The sequence below is a fragment of the Heloderma suspectum genome, chromosome 1 (assembly GCF_057233095.1).
Source record: "Heloderma suspectum isolate Gila_16-S chromosome 1, 16-S_ref, whole genome shotgun sequence".
Lineage (NCBI taxonomy): Eukaryota > Metazoa > Chordata > Lepidosauria > Squamata > Helodermatidae > Heloderma > Heloderma suspectum.
Window position 1 is genome coordinate 151981333 of NC_139458.1, and position 21970 is coordinate 152003302.

The 21970-nt window shown below is 42.3% G+C and overlaps 1 protein-coding gene across 1 annotated transcript in view; it reads right to left on the reverse strand.

The window, feature by feature from the left end:
• Window positions 1-13050: 13050 nt before the first annotated feature.
• The window catches only part of TFCP2L1 (transcription factor CP2 like 1), a 70220-nt gene continuing 61300 nt past the window's right edge, over window positions 13051-21970 (reverse strand). Inside the window, exons 14-15 of the mRNA XM_084829579.1 lie at window positions 17120-17171; window positions 13051-15565 (exon numbers count right to left, since the gene is read on the reverse strand). Of these exons, the coding sequence (XP_084685705.1) occupies window positions 15528-15565; window positions 17120-17171 (90 nt within the window). The 3' untranslated portion in view covers window positions 13051-15527. The remainder of the gene's footprint in view (window positions 15566-17119; window positions 17172-21970) is intronic.

Here is a 21970-nt window from a genome sequence, read left to right on the forward strand (position 1 = left end):
GATCAGTTGTAAGAGTCTGAGTCTTATTAACTCCACAAATAACTCCTCTTTCTATTAGCAATATACATTAAGAAAAATCATATATTTCTTTTGAGCAAAAATGTATCTAATCTAGCATCTTGTTTCCAGCAGTGGGCAGCTGATAACCCCTGACCTGTCCTTTGTGCCCAGCATCTGGTATTCAGAGATAGAAGTGCAACCTGCAAATAAATGTTGCAGCATGAAGTCCTCCTGTTCAAGGTTCCAGCTAGGGCTGTGCACCACTTCAGTCTGAAGCCCAAATAATGAGTCAAAGCGGGCTGCTTTGGAGGTGCCTCCATATGATATGAGGTGGAGCAGAACAGCAATGAGGCATCCTTAAGTGAAGCAGGTTGTATATGAAGTGCCTTGTATATGAAGCACCTCATCTGACTCAGTGATTCGTTCTGAACAACCCAGATAGCCTGGTGCCAAAAGTATCAACTTGAGAAAGTTCAGCAAGTGGTTGAGGAGGGGGGAGGAGGGAGGGGGGAGGGGGGAGAGAGCTTTGTTGAATGGAAACTCTAGTTGCCAAATCAGGGCTGATTCTAACCCAGCAATTTCCAGTCAGTGACAGTGGTGGAGGAGGGGGGGAAACTAAATAACTGGACAAAAATGGCTGCATTACAGAGACCATTCTGGTGATGTTACTTAGGGGTGTGAGAACCCACCCCCATCCAGGTTCTCTGACCCCCCCCCCCAAGCCCCTGCTCTGCTTGCCGGTCCCTCCGCCTCTGCTGCACTCACCATGTTTTTAAAAAACATGGCAATTGGAAGTCTAGGTGCACATAGACGTATACACAAAAAGCACCGTGAATCTTGAGTACATGGGCGATTCACAACACTTTTTGTGTATAAGTCTATGTGCAAAAAGTGCCAAGAATCACCAAGGCAGGAGGAGGAGGAGGTGCGGCACATGCCCCCACTGCTCACTAGCTGCCTCCTCCTTGCAAGCAGGAGACGGCTAGTGGTGGGGGGCGTGCGCCACACCTCCTTCTCCTCCTACCTAGTCAGCTGTCAAGGACACCCCACCAGCAGTGTGGCACATGCCCCGCCACGCACTAGCTGCCTCCTCCTCGCGAGCAGGAGACGCCTAGCAGTCCTTGACAGCTGACCAGGCAGGAAGAGGAGGAGGAGGCGTCGAGCTGAGAGGTATAGTTCTTTGCTTTGAGAGTTTTTGTGGGGGGAAATCAAATTTCAGCTGCAACTAGCACAAAAAGTACTGGTCCAAACTGTACGAAATGTGAGGGCCTTTCCATGCCAGCAGAGAGGCCCCCAAGTTTCATGTATTTATCATGAAAACTGGAAACGTTTTGGCCAATTGTGTTCTCCCATGCAAGTCAATGGGAAAATGCCCAAACCGAGTGATCCGGATATCCGAATCTCACCTCAGATCCGGAACCGAGTCAAAGCGGAGGGGGTCCGAATCAGTGCAAGTCAAAGCAGGGCTGATTTGGAGGGTCTGAAGCGGCATCCGAAGCAAAGCGGAGGGTCCGTGCAGAGCCCTTCTTCCAGACAAACCCTTCTCCATCCTATTCCTTCTCCTTCCTAGTTTTGCATCACACACACACACACACACACACACACACAGGTCTGTCAGCATTTCATGCCTACTGAGCATGCTCAGACCTTGTTTCCCCCCCCCCCCGTCCCCGGGTTAGGGATTATTTTTTCTAAAGATATCATTGCCAATTGTCATTAACACACACATTCTCAATGAAGTTGTCCAATCCTATTCTCTTAAAAGGAATTAGATCAGTCAACGCGCCCGATGGTATTTTCTCAGCTACGACTGCAATGTGACCTTCGTGTCAACCTTTGAACTGTATGTATTCTAGCTGAGCCAAACCTATGATCAGATATATTGTAATGAGACAAAAGACTTTTGCAGAAAACACTTCCGTAGAAAAATGTATTGGTCACACTGAAAATTCAGCATTTGCACGTGTACACACATGCACCACATGTATTTTACTTTGCTAAAATATCTATGCAAAATGTCCAGAACCTTTTATTATAATTAATGACAGGAACACTTTCCCTGAAGCGCCACAAACACCATTGGATAGTTTAAAATTCCTCCTTCTTTTCTTTGGTTTGGTAATTCTGTGGTGCAGTCAAATTTTAACAGTGTCCTATCGGCCTACAGGGTTGTAGGCCAAAATATCTGGAGGGCCACAAGTTGCCAACCCCTGGGCAAGAGAGTAAGTCCCATTTGACATAGTAACCATGCACCATTGCACTGTTGATCATCCAGAGTTGTGAAGTCCTGAGAAATAAAGGCTGTTTTGCAATATCGGCAATTCAGAATTTCCAATATCTGCAATTCATTATTTCCACTCCACTGCCTGCCAGTTCTCTGAAGGCCTTCCAACCAGCTCCCAGGGTGCTTCCAGATGAGGCTTTTATCACACCAGCACCTTGCCTTATTCACAGAATTTTATGGGGCTCCAGATGATGTTTTCCACTTGTAGTCTACCTGTGTTTTCGTACCGCTTCTTCCATCTTTTCTTATTGCAGAAAATCCGTTAAGTGAGAAAAAAAATGGAATAGCTGCACAATGTCTTCTGACTGCTAGGGCCCTTCAATCTGGAAGCACCCCTAGAGTTGCCAGGGATTTTTTTTCTGACTACACTCATGTGTCTTCTTTAACAGCAGTCCAACATGCAGAAATTCAGCAGAAGAAGCTTGTTCCGCTACTTCTCAGACTGCCAGGAAAGGTTTCAGTGCTAAATGTATGTGTCAGACTGCTGTTTAAAGCACCAGATCAAGCCACTAAAAAAAGCTAGCAACCCTAAGACCTCCTCATATTCCCCAGAATTTGTTTGTTTCTTGTTATGCAAACATAATCCACAAATAATGGGTCTAGAAGCATTTTCTGGATATCCTGCCCCATCATTCTACCTGAGAATTGGCAGGGTGTGTACCTTGGGGGAAGAAAGACTGTAACCCAGCCACCCTGAAGTAGGAAATTCTCCTCAGAGAGATACCTACCATATTTGCCCTCAGGCCTATTGTTTTTCCAGGCTGTAATGGCTGCTTAAATCACATCTGGAGCCTTCTTCATCCTGACCAGAATTTGACTCTTGTGCAGAGATGAGGAGAGCCATGTAGAATCAACAATGCTGTGGAAACCCTCACCGATGTCTGCAGGGCATTTTGTCCGTCTTTGTCTCTCACTGGAATGTTAAATCTTATGAGGGTACACAATCTGTACTTTATAAGTAAGCACTGTCTTGTTCTAGACCTGAATGATTCCTTAGTGGCCTTGCTTTTTGTAATCTACAGAGCTCCCATCACCATTTGCTGTTGGTGTCGTGAATAATGAGTTATACTGATACTGAGCCAGTGTGGTGTAGTGGTGAGTATTGGACTGGGAGCCGGGAGATCCAGGTTCTAGTCCCCACTTGGCCATGGAAGCTCACTGGGTGACTGGGTCAGTCACAGACTCTCAGCCCAGCCTACCTCACAGGGTTGTTGTTGTGAGGAGAGGAGAGGATCATGCAAGCCACCTTGGGTTCCTTGCAAGACAGGAAAAGGTGGGATATAAATGCAGTAATAATAATATGGACTTGAGCACACTCCGGGAGAGAGCACAGGACAGGAAGACCTGGCGTGCTATGGTCCATGGGGTCACGAAGAGTTGGACACGACTGAACGACTGAACAACAACACAAATGCAATGAATAAATAAAATTACCTGAGGGAACAATTGTAAAGCTGATTTCCTAAATTGTTTTGTACCATCCAAAGCGAGTTCCCTCATACTCCACACAAAACAAAGAACAGGAGTACTAGCAACCATGCAGTGTCCCAGAATAACAGCCATTGGCACAGTGCTTGTATTAGGTCCAAGTCCTGGACCTGGCATCTCTAGTTTCAGGCTTTGGAGTAGCAGGGTTGGGAAAGACTTAACACAAGGTATCCTGTCATCATGGAGATGAGGCTGCTTGTACCTGTTTTCTCCTTGTAATATAAAAAGCAGCTATAGTGTTTTTTTTCACCATGAAGAAACCAGGATTACTATTTCAGGAAGGAACCTCATACTATTTCAGGAAGCTGCCTCATACAGAGCCAGACACATGGTCCATATAGCCAGTATTGCTGACACTGATTGGCAGCGACTCTCCAGGATTTCAGACAGAAATCTTTCCTAGTCCTACCTGGAGATGCTGGGGATTGAACCTTCAGCAAAACATGGGCTCTACCACTGAGATACAACCCCTCTTGGGCAGGTCTTGGGGGTTGGGCGAATTTCAAAGCAAGATGCAACTGGCTCTATTGTGGTTACTTTTTCATATCTCAATCCAACCAGGAATACAGATGCTCCTGAGGAATAACATCCAGTCCAAAACACAGAGGGGACTGCCTTCCCAAAATGGTAACCATAGCAGCAACATTCTGCAGAGAGCCATGATTTAGCCCAGCTCCTTGTTTCTGCAAATGTATATGGTGTAAACAAGAACAGACATGCAACTGTCTCGCACATTGTGGGGTAGAAAGAGATAGATGTAAATATTTAACCTGTTTTTGCTTTTATGGTTTATATGGCTAAGTAATGCATGAGAAAAAATGCTCTCCTTGCTCTCTTCCCTACCACACTCCCTTTTGTATGCCCCAGATCTGCTCTAGAGGGTCCCTTAACCTTCCACAGCATATTTGGGGTGGGTGGACTTCAGGGGGAAGGAAATCCATTCTGCCAGCAGTGTCCATTCTGCTGTTGGATGGACACCATTGGATACAACCCAATTATAGGAAGCAGCACAAAAACATTATATACCAACTGTGTTTGCATGATTTCTACTTTAATCAGAGAAACATCCATTCTAATAAACAGTCTTTTGCAAACTATTAATATTCAGCAACCCTTTTCCTCACCTGAAGAGGAGTAAATGAGAATCAATGCCAGGTGAGTGTGTACTTTTGTGTGCATGTCCAGAGCACACAGTCAGTTCATGACGAGCGCTGGCCATCACTTTGAAGTGAGATCTCAAAAATGGCAAAAACTCTTCTGTGGTCGTTGGTCACAAGATTAAAGAAAAGATTGACAGGAATAGACAAGCTGTCTTTGCTGTTACTGATCTTTTCACTGAGGAAAGCTTAATAAGCGTTTGAGGAACCCAATAGTATAAAAAAAATCCATAAATATAATATTGTGCTCCCACAGGCATTATAAAATATTTAGATGGTTATCGGGTGGCCAGATGCCAAAGAGAACAGGGCTTCTGCACCTTCAATAGTTCAGCAGCTATAGTTTATGTGACAATCCCTGCTTCCACAATACTATTAAAGGTGCAGGAGCCTTGTTCTCTTTTGCATCTGGCCCCCCTACTGCACATTAGAGTAGTTTACAGCAGTGATCCTTATGGAACACTCATGACTCCTCACATTTGTTCGAACAGGCAATCTTCTCTCTGTTGTTGAGCTCAGAGGAAAGCAGTTCTTTGTGTTTATAGAAGAAACCAGCTGTGGACAACACTGATTGGCTGGAACCTATAACATGATTACTGCATGCAATAGTTCTTCAGCTTGATAAAACTGTGCTATAAACAAAATTAAAAAATAATTAAATGTACACAAACAGCACAGTCCTATGCATATCTACCCAGAAAGAAGGCATAAAGGGACTTATTCCCAGGTAACTCTGTATAGGATTCCTGCCTAAGTGAATAAAGGTACATGCAGCACTTTAAGAACAAGTACTTTTGTCAAATACCTTGTGCACGTGGAGAAAGTTGGCTCATTCATAGAGGAAAACACACATGGTGAACTTTTTTTGTAAGTTATATTTCTTTGCACCCTTTGCTGCTAATCATTATGTAGCAGAGCGAGGGTGCAGAACCTCAGGCTGGGGGCCAAATCTGGCCCTCTGGGAATCCCAATCCAGCCCTCCAGGGATCCTCAGAAGGCCAGACCGCCTAGCCCCAGCCCCACCCACTTTCCCCAGTCACAGATTTTGGTGGTTTCCCAGCTGTTGTACAGTTGTTTCCCCATTTTAAAAGCTTGAAATGCTGCTCCTAAGTTGGGATTTGTGAATCAGCAGAACTCAAGCTCAACAACATTCTACAAACTCCATCTCAAAGCGCGTTCTGACTTGAATCCATATCAGATGTTCATGCGTATTTTCCAAAATGTATGCTTCGATTGTGTGCATCTTTTAAAGATATGCATTCTTATCCCATTGATTAAAGCGTTTGTGTGCATGTTTCAAAATTATGCATTTTTTTAATATGCATTTTTCAAATGTACGCATGCTGTCGAACATACTTTTTTTGGTCCGCAAATCACAGTGCCAGCTCAGAAATGAATGTCTTATTCTTCCCTACTACTAAAGCTTAGTTAATAGGTTGGTATTTTTGGCCCCACCCCACTGTATTTATTACATTTCTACTTTTGGCCTCATTCTTCCCCCTGGAATGCACCTCTGAAAGCTTCTCCAAAATGGAATTCAGTCCTCAAGGTTCTGCACCCCTGTAGGAATATCATGATTAAGCCAACCAAAATATCACAGAATAGCAGGCAAACTTTTGAGTTTCTCACTATTTTGTAACATCATGGTTTGCCTAATAAAAGCATTGCCCTACAGATCTGAGGGATTTTTCTTATGGGCCAACATAACTAACTTCACTTTCTATGTAGCTGATCCTACATGAAAAGCTACATAGTTTTATTACAAGGTGGAAAGTCAATTAAAAAAAAAAGTTTGCTTGCTGTGCAAGTTTAAAGCAGATTAGTGGAAAGATATGACCAAGTTGTTCTAACTTCAGCCTTCACCTTTCCTCAGTTAATGAAAGATTCTTTTCAAAAATCTGGCCAACCTTAATTCACTTACAGCCATTGATTTCTGGTAGATTTCTTAAACCTCCTCTCAGAGAATTTGGCAAAGGCTTCGAATTTACCTCCATTTCATCTTGAACAATTTCTAATTTGGCACCACCTCATTGTGGTGCCAAAAAAAGGCTGTCAAATGTATACATTTTCACTCAACCAAAAATTGAATTGTTTCGTCTGACAGAACCATAACATTTGCTCAGTGCTTAATGCTTGGGGAGATCATTGAAAGCTATTTTATTTCAGTGAGCATTTTTAGTGGTGTTATGAATTTTATTGGGGACTTCTGTTACTTCTATGGAGCTTTACTGCTGTTTTTTTATTTTTGTTCCCTTTAACTTATCACTGGGTTGTTGTTTTCTCTGCTATTTAGCGATTGACCTGTTGTTCGTATTTATGTTGTTTCAGCTGGCAGGGCAGCCATTCCATTGTTAGGCAAATTGCTAGTTAATAGTCCATGAAAGGTCACTTGATGTTTCATAAATAGGAGATATTGATTAGGAATTATCTGATGGGGCAGAGATCTGTTTTGGAATGAGATACTTATCAGAGCTTGAAGAAGGTAACACATAGGGTCTTTCTCCAGGGATCTGGTGTGGAGTGGCTGATCTGCTGCCTTGACTGCCATTTCTTTGTGATCTCCTGTGTGTATATTTGTAATATCAAACAAATTTTACCAAGACACACAAAGTTTCCAGTATTTTCATCCAAAGGAAACTTAACACAGTAGTGCTGCCTTTAAAAATTTCTCACCGCTTGGGGAAGTAGGAATTACATAAAAATATTTCATAAGCCACCCTTAAGCCTCCTCTGAGCCATGATGGCAGTAGAAAATGTCAAGCAAGGCAAAACTAGGGCAACAATTGCAAATACAACCAACCCACAAGGGCTAAGAGCAAGCAACTGCCATAATTAAACCACTGAATTCTAATATGCATACAACTCCAACATGCAGACTTTTGTATACATACTAAGTTTAATAGTTTAGAACTATTGCTGGCAAAAATGCCTGTCAAACACACACAGGGTTGGATCCAGATTTAGGCATGTGCAACTGGACCGGTGGAAGCAGACTTCCCCTCTCATCCCCTATGCAGCTCCTCCAGCCCCCTAAAAAGGCTACATAGAGAGCTGGGGGAACCTGCCAAACCAGGTGGAGAAACCTTCCATGAGTTGAGCCTGTCCGTCCATGGAAGGCAGATCCTGGATCCAAGCCCTATGTTTGGTGAGAGAATCGCCAGGGCTCAAACACTGCTGAAACTGCAGCCCTTTCCTTTACTTTGGAACATATGGGGCTGGGGTTATTCTGTTGTGAAGAAATACATTCTATGCATGGTTTTGTTTTTATATCTAGTTCTTCCTCCAAAGGGCTCAGATCAGCTTACATATGGCCCCAGGTGGTCTCCCCTCCAAGCACTGCTCAGGATGGGGCTCCTTCTCTTCAGCAGCTGAAACTTACCATGCACCTTCACATTGATCATAAACCATTCTTTGTATTCTAATTCACATATACTAATCTAAGCCCAGCACTGAAAATAGGCTCCAGGGTACATCAGAATTTAGAAGTGTGACAATACAGCAGCAGTAACTGTGGAGTCATTTGCCTGCCCTGAATTGAACCTGGTATCTGCTCCAGTTTGGAAGTTACAAAACCATTTGACACAATTGGGCCAATCATATTGATGTTACGGTGGAGATTCCCTCCAATGATTCAGTCTTGCGTCATCTGAATGCTTTGGCACTTGAATGAGGATTTCAAGGATACTAACAGGCAGTGAACATTTCCACATAATCTCATTCACTTCAGGGCACTACACCTTTTGCTCAGGCAACTTGGAGAAATATCAAGGGAAGCATAAAATCACGAAAGATGAGCATATTAGAGAGCTGTGAAGGAATTTTAAGAATGGAGAAGGATTTTTGCCATATTCTAAACCTGGTGCTTTCTTTTTAACCTATTCTGCTAAACCCCTCCTTTCTATACCCCATCATACTTTTTTTCTGCATCGCCACAGCTCTTTGTGCACCTTCATATCATTTCTCTCTCACACACCTTTCCACCAGTCTCTTGCTCTCATAGCTCAGGTAGCTCTCTGTGCACCTTCATATCATTTCTCTCTCACACACCCCTCCACCATTCTCTTGCTCTCATAGCTCAGGTAGCTCAATTACAAACAATTCCAACAAGAAGAAAAGGTGGAAGACAACAGAAGAAGCCAATGTGGCTTCATAAAAAAGCTTAGGGATGACCTGAAAACAAAAAAGGACACACATAGGAAGTGGAAAGAAGGCCAAGTAACAAAGGAAGAGTACAAGCAGGTAGCACAGAATTGCAGGGATGGTGTCAGGAAGGCTAAAGCTGAGAACGAGCTGAGGTTAGCGAGGGATGCTAAAAACAACAAAAAGGCTTTCTTCAGCTATGTGCATAGTAAAAGGCAGAGGAAAGAAATGGTTGTTCAGCTATTAAATAAGGATGGCAAAACGATCACAGATGACAAAGAAAAGGCAGAGGTGCTCAGTTCCTACTTTGGCTCAGTCTTCTCCCAAAAGAGGGTCTATGATCCCCTTGGCAAAGGCGAAGTACAGGCTGAAGGGGCAGGATTGCAGCTTGAGATCGATAAGCATATGGTCAAGGAACACCTAATTACTTTGAATGAGTTCAAATCTCCAGGGCCAGATGAATTGCATCCTAGAGTCATAAAGGAACTGGCAGAAGAACTCTCAGAACCGCTGTCTGTTCTCTTTGAGAAATCATGGAGGATGGGGGAAGTGCCAGATGACTGGAGGAGGGCTAATGTTGTCCCTATCTTCAAAAAGGGTAAAAAGGAAGAACCTGGGAACTACAGACCAGTCAGTCTGACATCAATCCCTGGGAAAATTCTGGAGCAGATGATAAAGCAATCCATCTGTAAGCACCTTGAAAACAATGCAGTGATTACATGAAGCCAACATGGATTTGTCAAGAACAAATCCTGCCAGACAAATCTGATCTCATTTTTTGATCAAGTAACCTCCCTTGTGGACCGTGGGAATGCTGTAGACATCATATACCGTGACTTCAGCAAAGCTTTTGACAAAGTGCCCCATGATATCCTGATAAGCAAACTAGCTCAATGTGGGCTAGATGAAACAACGATCCGGTGGATCCACAGTTGGCTACAGAATCGGACTCAAAGAGTGCTTATCAATGGGACCTTCTCACACTGGGGAGAGGTAACTAGTGGGGTACCGCAGGGCTCAGTCCTGGGCCCAGTGCTCTTCAACATTTTTATTAATGACTTGGAGGAGGAGGTGCAGGGAATGCTGATCAAATTTCCAGATGACACCAAATTGGGCGGGATAGCTAATACTTTGGAAGACAGAAACAACATTCAAAGTGATCTGGATAGACTGGAGTGCTGGGCAGAAAACAACAGAATGACATTTAATAGGGACAAATGCCAAGTTCTGCAGCTAGGAAAAAGAAACCAAATGCACAGTTACAACATGGGGGATACGTGGCTCAACAACACTACAAGCGAGAAGGATCTTGGAATTGTTGTCGATCACAAGCTGAATTTGAGCCAACAATGTGATGTAGCTGCAAAAAAGGCAAATGCTCTTTTGGGCTACAGTCATAGAAGCGTAGCTTCCAAATCCCGGGAAGTACTAGTTCCCCTCTACTCAGCACTGGTTAGGCCTCATCTGGAGTACTGTGTCCAGTCCTGGGCACCACACTTTAAGAAGGATGCAGACAAACTGGAGAGGGTTCAGAGGAGGGCAACAAAGGTGATCAGGGGACTGGAAACAAAGCTCTATGAAAAGAGACTGAAAGAACTGGGCATGTTTAGCCTTGAGAAGAGAAGACTGAGGGGAGATATGATAGTGCTCTTCAAGTACTTGAAAGGTTGTCACAAAGAGGAAGGCCAGGATCTCTTCTTGATCATCCCAGAGTGCAGGACACGGAATAATGGGCTCAAGTTACAGGAAGACAGATTCCGGCAGAACATCAGGAAAAACTTCCTGACTGTTAGAGCAATATGACAATGGAACCAATTACCTAGGGAGGTGGTGGGCTCTCCCACACTGGAGGCATTCAAGATGAAGCTGGACAGCCATCTGTCAGGGATGCTCTGACTTGGATTCCTGCACTGAGCAGGGGATTGGACTCGGTGGTCTTGCAGGCCCCTTCCAACCCTACTATTCTGTGATTCTAGGTGGGCAACTTGTTTGTTTGTTTGTTTGTTTTATTTACAATATTTATATACTGCTCCTCATCAGAAGATTTCGGAGCGGTGAACAACATAAGAATAAAACAATGGTTAAAAGAGTTTAAAAAGTTAAAACATTTTTAAAAAGACAAATCCCAATGAAGTGGAATTCAACAACCCATGGCTGGTCATGCAAGGAAACTTGCAGCCCTCCAGATGTTTTGACCTACAAATTCCATCAGGCGTAGCCAGCATAACCAATGGTGAGGGATCATGGTAGTTGTAGGCCACAAGTTGCCTATAGGGTATACTCTCTCTCTGCACCATCACAGGTCTTTCTCTACCACCCCATCATTTCTCTGCCTCCTTTCATCTCATTTCTCTATTTCCCCCTGTACAGGCTGCTGCACCTCCATCCCCAACCCTTTTTTCTTCAGTCATTCTCTTTTTAGATGGGGATTGATCTGTTTCTAGCCCTTCTCTCTTATGGTTACAGTCACTCACAATATTTTAAAAAGAAAATCCATGGAACCCAACAATACTTAATAGTCCAGAGCCTCTCCTGAACACTAAATTCCATCACACACCACTAACAGAATTTCAGAGGATGACTTAGGCTGCAATCCTATTTCCACTTACCTGGGAGTAAGCCCCATTAAATTCATTGAGTATTTCTTTGTATTTTATTGCTGTAAGCTGCCTTGGGAGGGCTTCTGCCCTGAAAGGCGGCCAAGAAATATTTTAAATAATTGAGTAGGCATGTATAGGGTTGTACTTTAAGTTATTTATAAACACGCACACACCCACCAGATATGTGAAGTGTTTCTTGGTTACCATTACATTAATAATGTCAGTTTGCATTTAAAGTGTTTTGATTTGTGAATTCAAGCTACCTTACATTCTTTTGTTCTCTTCCATTGTTTCATAGTAGCAGGATATGGTGGTAAAGTCAATTAAGGTATGTTGGTTTATGTCCAGCTGTATACACAGGCCTACTTCTGACAAAGTCTTCGCAGAGCAATGACTGTGAGAGCAATATGGAGAAAGTTTTTTGGTTCTGAAGTGGTATGAGTAAAGTCAAGCAGGAGGCTCTAAAAATGTTGCTGCAGCCTTATATGGCTGAAATAAATATTCCATCCACTCCAAAAGCACAAGTATTTCTTACAAACAAGTTTATTTGCATTTTTTTTTTACTGGAGCACAGAGTCTAAATACAGCAGTGTCTTTTCTTCTGTACAACAGTAGAATGGCCAGTGCAAAATATGCATTTATTTTTTTTAAAAAAAACTTTATATATATATATATTTTTTTTAAAAAGTCTGGCAGTATTACTCAGAACTCTTATGCTTGGCCTTCCTTCCATCCCCCTCTGTTCACCCTTCATTTAAATCACAATTTAAATGGTTGTCGCATTATATAGGTGAAGAGAAGGAAATTCCCATAGCCCTTTTGAAAAAAATACCTACCCCAATCAAATGAAGAAATTAAACATTAAAAAAAGATATTAACAGCTCCCCCTCCCCCCTCCCAGACAAAAGTGGGTGCAAAACCAAAACACACATCGATTATATGTTTGACATACATTAAAAAGTTAGGCACTAATTTAAAGCTACTTTTCCTGAGAGACAAGCATATTAAGCATATTGTCTTTCTTGTGCATACTGAAGACTTCACTCCCAATACCAAGTTCACACACTTTCTCCCAGGCTACACTGAGAGTGGAACCGAATATTGGTGTGTTGATAAATAATGTTTTTGGATGTAGGTCTGGAGGTAATTAAAGCACTAATGCCAACACCACCTAATAAACCTCTGTCAGCTTCCTTTGGAGGACTACAAGAAATCAAGCTCAGCAGATGAGAGGTACAAATAAGCTAGGAAAACTGTTTTGCTATTGACACAGATGACTTGGCACTTGTTTACTTGAGACACCAAGCTTTCACCAGTCTATTTCTTAAAACTACATTTAGCTGCTCATCTGCTAGAGAAGCTGTGATTATTTTTTTTTTAAGAAGTAAAAAGCCAGGATTATCTTTACCAAAAGTACAGCATTTCTATGAATTGCAACACAGTCAAGCAGTTACAAATGTACTAAATATAATTTTGAACCATGATTAAACATAATTTTGAACCATGATTACATTCTTCTATGATATCAGTACCCATTAGAACTGTTCAGGGAGTGTAATAATTGTAATGTTTCCCTTCACTCTGTAAGAGTCAGATAAAGGCAACAGGATATACACAAAGGCTCCAGTCTAAGGAGTCCTATGCACTGCTGCACATGAAGATCTGACCATACGCACCCCCTGAACAGACATCAAGGAAATGATGGATAAGGCAGCCATCTGGTGTGCTCTGTGCACACAGTCCCAATCCAGTGACTAGCGCTGTAGGATGCAGGTGCTGGATGTATGTATCCTGCCATGGGAGGTACATGCAGAATACTCTTTTGTATGCATAGCTCCTGATCCAACAAGACATCTTTGCACAGAAGCCTGCTTCTGGACGCCCTCTGCACTCATTGGATCAGCTCATATACATGTCAAATAAACAGTACTTCATGCACATCCGTTCAGCTTACTGTTATTGTCTACGTAACTAGAAGAAAATATTTTAACACAAAGATTTCATACTGTTTAATGTCTGCTCAGTGGCAAAAGAGGCGGAGGAGGCACAAAAGTATCATTAAGAAGGCATTCAAGGTTAGCAAAGTAGACTTATGTTGCCTCAGAAGCAGATGACTGCCTTTCTGACTTCCTAGTAAAAAAAGAAGCAGCAGCAGCGTGTGTCTTCTGAGGCCCTATTCATGCACTGGAGTTCTTTAGGGGGTCATTTGCATAACAGAAACTTCCATACCCAACTGCTGGATTAGAATGTGACTTATGTCATTTACTTTCAAACACTATGCTTTCTTACCCAGCCTCTGCTTACCTTCTAGTGAATGAGCATAAATAATAGATGTATATTAGTTATTTGGTGTTAATTCTAACTATTCCTCTGAAAAATCTTTGAGATAGAAAGAACAAATCTTCATATTTTATTGACCACTTCACAGCCATGTTGAAACAGCTCCTAAGGCTATATGGGATTCTTGCTTTCAAATTAGGACTACCATCATCTTTTATACTACCTGTATACACATTTGTGTAATAAGTACTCAAAAGGAACAAATGGTAACAGGAAGGGGTGCAACTGCTTCTTTAAAACGAATAGACAATATCTAATACATACTAAGTGGAAACAGCACAACCCCTGTTAGCTTAGGAACCTTATCATACAAGTAATGGTGAAGCATATATGATGAGACATACACAGCTCAGGGAAGGATAGATGTAAGCAGAGACTTGCCAAGTCCCCCCACCCATCTTTCATCCCTCTCTCAGCATTATTACTTTGAGAGCTTTGGAACAGAAGCAAGGGGCCACCACCAGAGTGATGGAAGAGGTGCAAGATCAGACTTCTCACTTGCAGCCATAGTAAAGGTCCAAGGCACAGAGTGGGAGTTCCCTGACAAAACCTGTAACTTTCTGCCATACAAGTGAATGGAGTCAGTTCACCTCTATAGAGAAAAGTAAACCACAGTTCTTGAGCAAATCACTAGATAAAGGGTAAAGCTTGCTCCCTGCCCTGGAGTGAGGTAGGTTTTTGTGAGGGGAAACCCCACACCCACACATTCAACCAGTTTATTTTCTTCCCATGTCAAATCTCCTGCTGAGTTCCATGGGGGAATTGCAACCTGGGATGCAGGTAAGAGGCAGGAAAACATGCCCATTTCTTTGATTCTCCCCTACTACAGTCAGGCCCTTTTCTTTCTCCACTAGATCACAGTGAGCTTTATGGGGCAAGTAGGGGCATAATTCAGCTAAGGGTAAAACCTGCCCTCCACTTTGTCCTGTTTTTAGTTTGAACTCCTAGGGTTGTGGAGGAGGGAATTAAAATATAAAAGTAGGCTCTAGTTATACAGGAAAATATAAAAAAGGGGGAAGTGACCTTCTGCCTGGTGTTTTCTCCAAGAAGAAACAAAAACCTCTCCTAATGAGCTTAACTTTGCTTTTAAAAGGAAACCCAAACAATACAAATTAATTATAAGCATCCATAGCTGACTGGTTATTGTACACCACCTAGGAAGAGAAGGGAAATATAGGCTCAGTTAAAACATCTGTATCTAGACCCTGGTGGTTTGGGAGAAGTGCTTTTTCACTTGCTCGTATTAAGATTTTCTTAGCAAGCACACAATTTTGAATAATGAACCAAAAGCTAAGCCCTAAAAGAGAAGAAAAGCATTAAGAAAACAAACTCTGAAGACATTCTCTTGTCCCCAGCACTTTGAAATCTACACACTTGAGATTTTCATGTTAGGGCATTCAATTAATAGGAGCACTTTATCCAAATGAGTTTTCAGTCTTTCCAGTCTGAGTCGCAGTAATGCGGGGTGAGGCATCATAGTGTAAAGCTGTTCAAAGTCCCATTATACAGAGAGATGGGTCATTTCAGAATGATATGGTAGCCATCGTTACTTTCAGCTGTAAGAAAAGAAAACTTTTGTCAGTATTTTATTGCAGTCTTTGGATTCTGCCCCCATAGGTGACTAAAAATTCCATCAGTCTGTACTTTCTTCAGGTGCAGATTGCACAAGAGGAGACTATGAAACTGCCAATTTTTCATGTATTGGAATGTCATCTATGCATGTAATTATGAAATGTGGTGTGCTAGAAAATGCAAGTGATTTTAGTTAAATTATGGAAAGTAGTAGGTTGGTATGTTGTGTGTGTAGGGAGGAGACAACAAGACAATAGTGAAGAGGAATAGTTAAACAAACAGTAATACTGGCAGACACAAAGGACACTCCGGTACACTTGAATGAACATTTGAGGAGCTTCACACATTTGGCTAAGAATGATCAAACACTGAACAAATCAAATGTTGTCCATATATGTCTGAACCAGCACTAGGTATTTTCAAATTGGGCTTTCAAGAGTATAACAAAAAACTGCTCTACCCTCCCCAAAGGCAACAAGGACTTTGGGGAGCGGGGTACAGTATATGCATATGCATGTAAAATATGCCCTGCCATTGCCTTTCTCTGCTCCCATCCCCCAGTAAGAGAACTGCCACCCACCTGTGGCCACAAATCAGTTCTGAACAAGAAGGCTGCTGCCATTTCATCTTCTCAACAAATCTTTTGCAGCTCCTCTCCCACCTGATGCAGACTAATAGCCCAATCCAGTCAGGAGCCATTATATGCACAAAAGCATGTGTGTATGACCTGGTTCACACTTTTAACGCCAAATCATGGGTTGTTTAACCCATGAAGTGGTAGGATCCCTTCCGCTTTGCATATGCTTTCATAAACAACCCAAGAACTCTGGGTTGTTTTTCCTCAACAACCCTGAGTTCTGGGTTCACATATCACATCTAACAACCCAAGAACATTCTTGGCTTGTTTATGAAAGCGGACGCAAGTGGAAGCAGTGAGTGAGCAGGAGGCAGTGTGCTCATTTGCTGCCACATGGCCTCAACTAACTGTGGGTTGTTTAATGCAGAATTAGTCGTTATGTAAGAACCAGAACTATGTATCCCTAGATGGACAAGAAACTACATGTGAAAATGGGCACTGCAAGTGTCTGTCATTCTTTCTGATCCTGCTGCTAGGCTTGCACTGAGATGGGAGTCCTCTTCAAAAAGCAGTAACAGATGCAGCTATCTGCTCTTTTCAGTCCCCTCTCCAAATATCTAATCAGCATGATTATTGCTTTCTGAAGAGGCTCCATGGGTGCCATCTGGCTGTTGTACATTCACACCATTGAACTACAGCCTAAGTGCCTCTGATACTCATGCTAGAGCATCTGTAGAAAGCTCACCCCTTTTGCTTTTAGAAGTTCCATCCCTCAGTTTGAGATTCATGAAGAAAAGGTCACATTAGCCTCTATTCTACTATCAAACAGGGACCACTGTTTGGCTGTCTATGCATTTTTTTGTTTTTATGTCTGCCAGTTTTTGCTCCCCTTATTCCGGGAAAGCAATTCTGCTTTAAAAAAAAAAAAAACTATTATGGCAAGGTATGTATGTATATATACCTTTTAATGTAGAGATGACAAAACAAGATTCATCTTGAAAGTTCTGTACCATCTGGATAGAGAGACAAATTAATCAGATTTTAAAAAAGAAAATACTTTCCCCCCAACAAAAATTAACATTTTCCTATTAAGCTTCATTCAATAAGGTGCCAGTGCTTTAAAATGCAAGGAACTATCAATTATGCAGAGAATGATTGTTGTAAATAGGCCAATGGGGCTATGAAGGGATGATCCCATTCTAATTTGAGGGGTACTTAATATTTGGCAATCATGAGATTGTTCCTAAAGCAATTCTTGTAGAATCATCCATGCAACCTCCTTATTCTGTGTGCAAATAGTTGATTCTTGGAGAGCTGATGTGGTTGGTGCTACTAAACACCAAAAGGTGGGGGGGGGATTGTTGATCCTAAAAAATAGGGAGTGCCTATAACTATGAGCATGCTATATTCAACATAACATGTTTTCAGTTAACTTCTACAATAAGACAGTAGAATGAACAGTATAAGATGTGCTTGCCCCTGAATATATCAGACTAGTAAAATATGAACGCACAGGGCATACCACACACTTTTTTCTTTGATTATTTCAGCAACACATACTTAGGCTTAGTTAGAGTAGTAGGATGAGAGATGTGAAGTTAAAAAGAGAGAGTCTCACTTAGGCATTTTTGGAGATCGTTTCAGGAATAAGGGACAGCAAGGGAGAAAAAGGCAGAATGGTTTTGGGGAGCAGGAAACAATGCACTACTATAAAACGTTTTATTTTTGAGTACCAGTATGAGACTTTCTTTTACAAGGTTTTTAGGTTGCCCCTTTTTTACCATCTGCAAAAGCACCTACTTGGGAGAAAAACTTTCACATTTCCATTCCAGGAGCCATCCTATGGATGTAAAAAACTTATGTGAAAGTATGACTAGTTGCACACACATGCACTAACCACAGTTTGGTCAAGCAAGAGATAATGTATCTGTTTTAGACCTTGAAGTAAACAAGAACATCTAGGGGAAATTGCTCCTTCACTGGGCAATCCCACCTCTGGGAAATTCTTATTTTTCTAGCAAATGCTTATTTTTCAGGACCTAAGGAACTCCCTCCCACAATCTCAGAGCTCTACAAGCTGTCCCTTTTCTGCTGCCACCTATCCTAAGAATACTTTAAAACCTCCTAGTAGCTTGGTAGAAGAGGCTTAGGCTTGAGATGGGCACAAACACTAGGGAGAAGATGAACTATTAAACTAGTTGGTTTATTAATAGGATACTTTATACATAAGAGTATACTACTATTGACTTTAGAGTATTCAAAAGAATGGTTGTTGACACTTCTTAAGGACTCAAGAGACACTGTTACTAATAAAAGCCTTTAATTACTTCTTTTACCTCAGGCCAAATTTCCTAAACCTCCACTCCAACCAAACATAACTAGGTCCCAGTCTTTCTCTGACACTATAAAGCTCTTCCTGTTATATCACTGGCTGCTTGGATAGTTTATCTGGTTGTTAATGCCTGCTTGTGTAACTTTTCTTTTGGTAAGATCTTAGGGTGGTCTCCTGGCAAAACACAGCCCACCCATTCCATGCTCCTAATCTTCATCAGTCATACAGCTTTTGATACCGTTGATCACGGTATCCTCCTGGACCGCCTGGGGGGGTTGGGCATTGGAGACACCGTATTGCGGTGGTTCCGGTCCTTCCTCTCCGGCAGGTACCAGAGGGTAGCACTGGGAGAGGAGGTTTCGGACCCGTGGCCACTCACTTGTGGGGTGCCACAGGGTTCCATCCTCTCCCCGATGCTATTTAACATCTATGTGAAGCCGCTGGGGGCTATCATCAGGAGGTTTGGGGTGCAGTGTCATCAATATGCGGATGACACACAGCTCTACCTCTCATTCAAATCTTCACCAAGGTTGGCCGTAAAATCCCTGTCCAAGTGTCTGGAGATGGTGAGTGGCTGGATGGGGAGGAATAAGCTGAAGCTGAACCCTGACAAGACCAAGGTACTTTTGGTGGGAGACAAGAGGAGGCTAGGGGATGTTGACCTGGTGTTGAATGGGGCACGGCTACCCTTGAAAGACCAGGTCCGCAGCCTGGGGGTCATTTTGGACTCCCAGCTGTCCATGGAGGCTCAGGTGTCAGCTGTGAGCCGGACAGCGCTGTATCAACTCCATCTGATACGGCGGCTGCGCCCCTTCCTTCCCGACCATCTGCTCCCATCCGTAGTACATGTCCTGGTCTCCTCTTGTTTAGACTACTGTAATGTGCTCTACGTGGGGTTACCCTTGAAGACGGTTCGGAAGCTGCAGCTGGTACAGAACGCGGCGGCTCACCTGATTAAAGGCAGCCGCCAGCGAGATCACATCACTCCAGTGCTGAAGGAGTTGCACTGGTTACCAGTTGTTTTCTGGGCCAAATTCAAGGTGTTGGTTTTGACCTTTAAAACCCTATATGGTTCCGGCCCAGCCTATCTTAAGGAGCGCCTCCAGCAGCACCAGACAGGCCACTTAACAAAATCAGCCTCGGATGGCCTTCTCTCTGTCCCATCAGCCAGGACAGCTAGACTGGTGGGGACGAGGGAGAGGGCCTTTTCTGTGGTGGCCCCCACTCTGTGGAACTCCCTCCCTAGGGAACTCCGTCATGCCCCCTCTTTAATGAGCTTCCGTCGTGCATTAAAAACGTGGTTGTTCAGGCAGGCATTTGGGGTGGGTTAGGGTATTTTAGAAATGTTTTTATTGTAGAATTTTATTGTTTTAAACTGTTTTATTGTATGTTGTACATCGCCCAGAGTGGCTGGGTGACCAGCCAGATGGGCAATTAATAAATTTAATAACAAATTAATAATAAAATCACATACAGCCAAGAAATAACTTAATATTCAGGCCTTAGCTATTCACTTTCCCCTTAGCTATTCCCTGGTCCTTATCTCACACACCACACACCAACCAACCACCTTGCTGACCACCAACTAACTCCCCTCCAACTGTCATTTCCAAACTGCTCTTTTCCACCTAGCTACAATCCCCAGCCCATCAGAATCTGATGTTTCCCAGAGCAATCAAAATTGAATTTACCAGATCCAGGCCCCACCTATAAATATTAAAAGTGACTCTCTCCCTCTCCTGAACATGTCACGAAGCATGTGATTTACTACTAAAATAGGCTTTCAATGCAGTAACATTAGGCCTCAGGCCTATACAGATACATTATAGCTTCACAGAGGTCACACAAACATTACAGGACATCAGCAACGTTTATATACATAGCATTTCTTTACAACATCCCAAAACAATATTCTGATTATTATCGTTTAATGATGACATTTGCCATGGAGCAGATGTATACCCCAGCTACCTGGACATAAAAGTGTTAGTTATCTTTGTTAAAGTTATAGTTTGTAAATGATTAGAGACATCAATGAAGCTAGTTTTTAACCCATCACAAGATTTGTTCAGTCCTAAAATTTTACCATGTGTTGTAGAGATCACAGGCGACAGTCACTGCCACCTCCATTTTTTAAGATTTAAGTTTCCTTCTCCATAATAGTGTTCTTAAGCATTTAAGGTTTTTCCTCCCCCAACCATTTCCACACACAGAAATATTCACCAAAACTAAGGTCAGCAATGCCCCCATATACACATACACACACTACGTGTCTAATGATGCATGAAGAACATCCATTTGGTGCCTCTTGTTTGCATCATTTTTGTTGCCCTGCCACTAGAGCACAAAAATAAGGCAATCGTAGTTGTTAATCAGTAACCTCAGTATTTAATGAAGGGCCTCCTTGCACCAAAGCTGGTTGAGGTAATTCCCCTTTCCCGAGGCTGCCTTAAAGCACTTAGTAACTATTCAAATGTTGAAGGTTTCAGATTTATCAGGGTGAAACGGCAGGGAGACTTTCAGAATAAAAATTAGAGGTTCCATCTGTAGCTGTGCTGGCAGTCTCGTTCTCTGCTTTAACTCTTCTCCAGAGGTCATATGCAATGAAGTTTCTTAAGTGATTCTATAGCATGCAACGGACTGGGAATATGTGGAAAACTCTGGGGATACATGGCATGAAAATATTTAACTTCAGAAAATAAAATGAGACATTTGTGGAAAAGGTTGAAAGGAAGGAAATGGGATTCTTGCTCCCATTTGATGAAAAGCAAATGTTGCCTCCAAGAAAATGCATGGATTACCAGGGCTCAAAATGTTTACTATTTGCCTAAATATTTCAGATCCTTATATATTTTAACCTTCACATATTGCCATCCAAAAATCCCACATGCCCTTCTCCCTATCCTACACTCAGTCAAAAGTAAGTAATGCTATAGATTTTGCAACTGAAGTTAGCTTCCTAAATAAACAGAGATTTATCTGGTTTGCATAATTATCATGACTAACTGTGAACTTTATATCTCTTATTTCTGTATCAACAACAACAACAACAACTATAATATTGATTTCTAGTTTTGGGATATCCAGATTTGAAACCTGACTGAATATTATGCCAGCTCAAACAAAAATTAAACTTTATCATCATCATTGTTGTTGTTGTTGTTCAGTCGTTTCACTCGTGATCTGAGCCACAGTCAGCTCCAGGTCTTGTTTTTACTGACTGTATGGAGGTTCTCCATCTTTGGCTGCAAAGTACATAATCAATCTGATTTCGATATTGACCATCTGGTGATGTCCATGTGTAGAGTCGCCTCTTGTGCTGCTGGAAAAGAGTGTTTGCTATGATCAGCATGTTCTCTTGGCAAAACTCTATTAGCCTTTGTCCTGCTTCATTTTGTACACCAAGGCCATGCTTGCCTGTTATCCCGGTGATTTCTTGACTTCCTACTTTAGCATTCCAATCCCCTATGATGAAGAGGA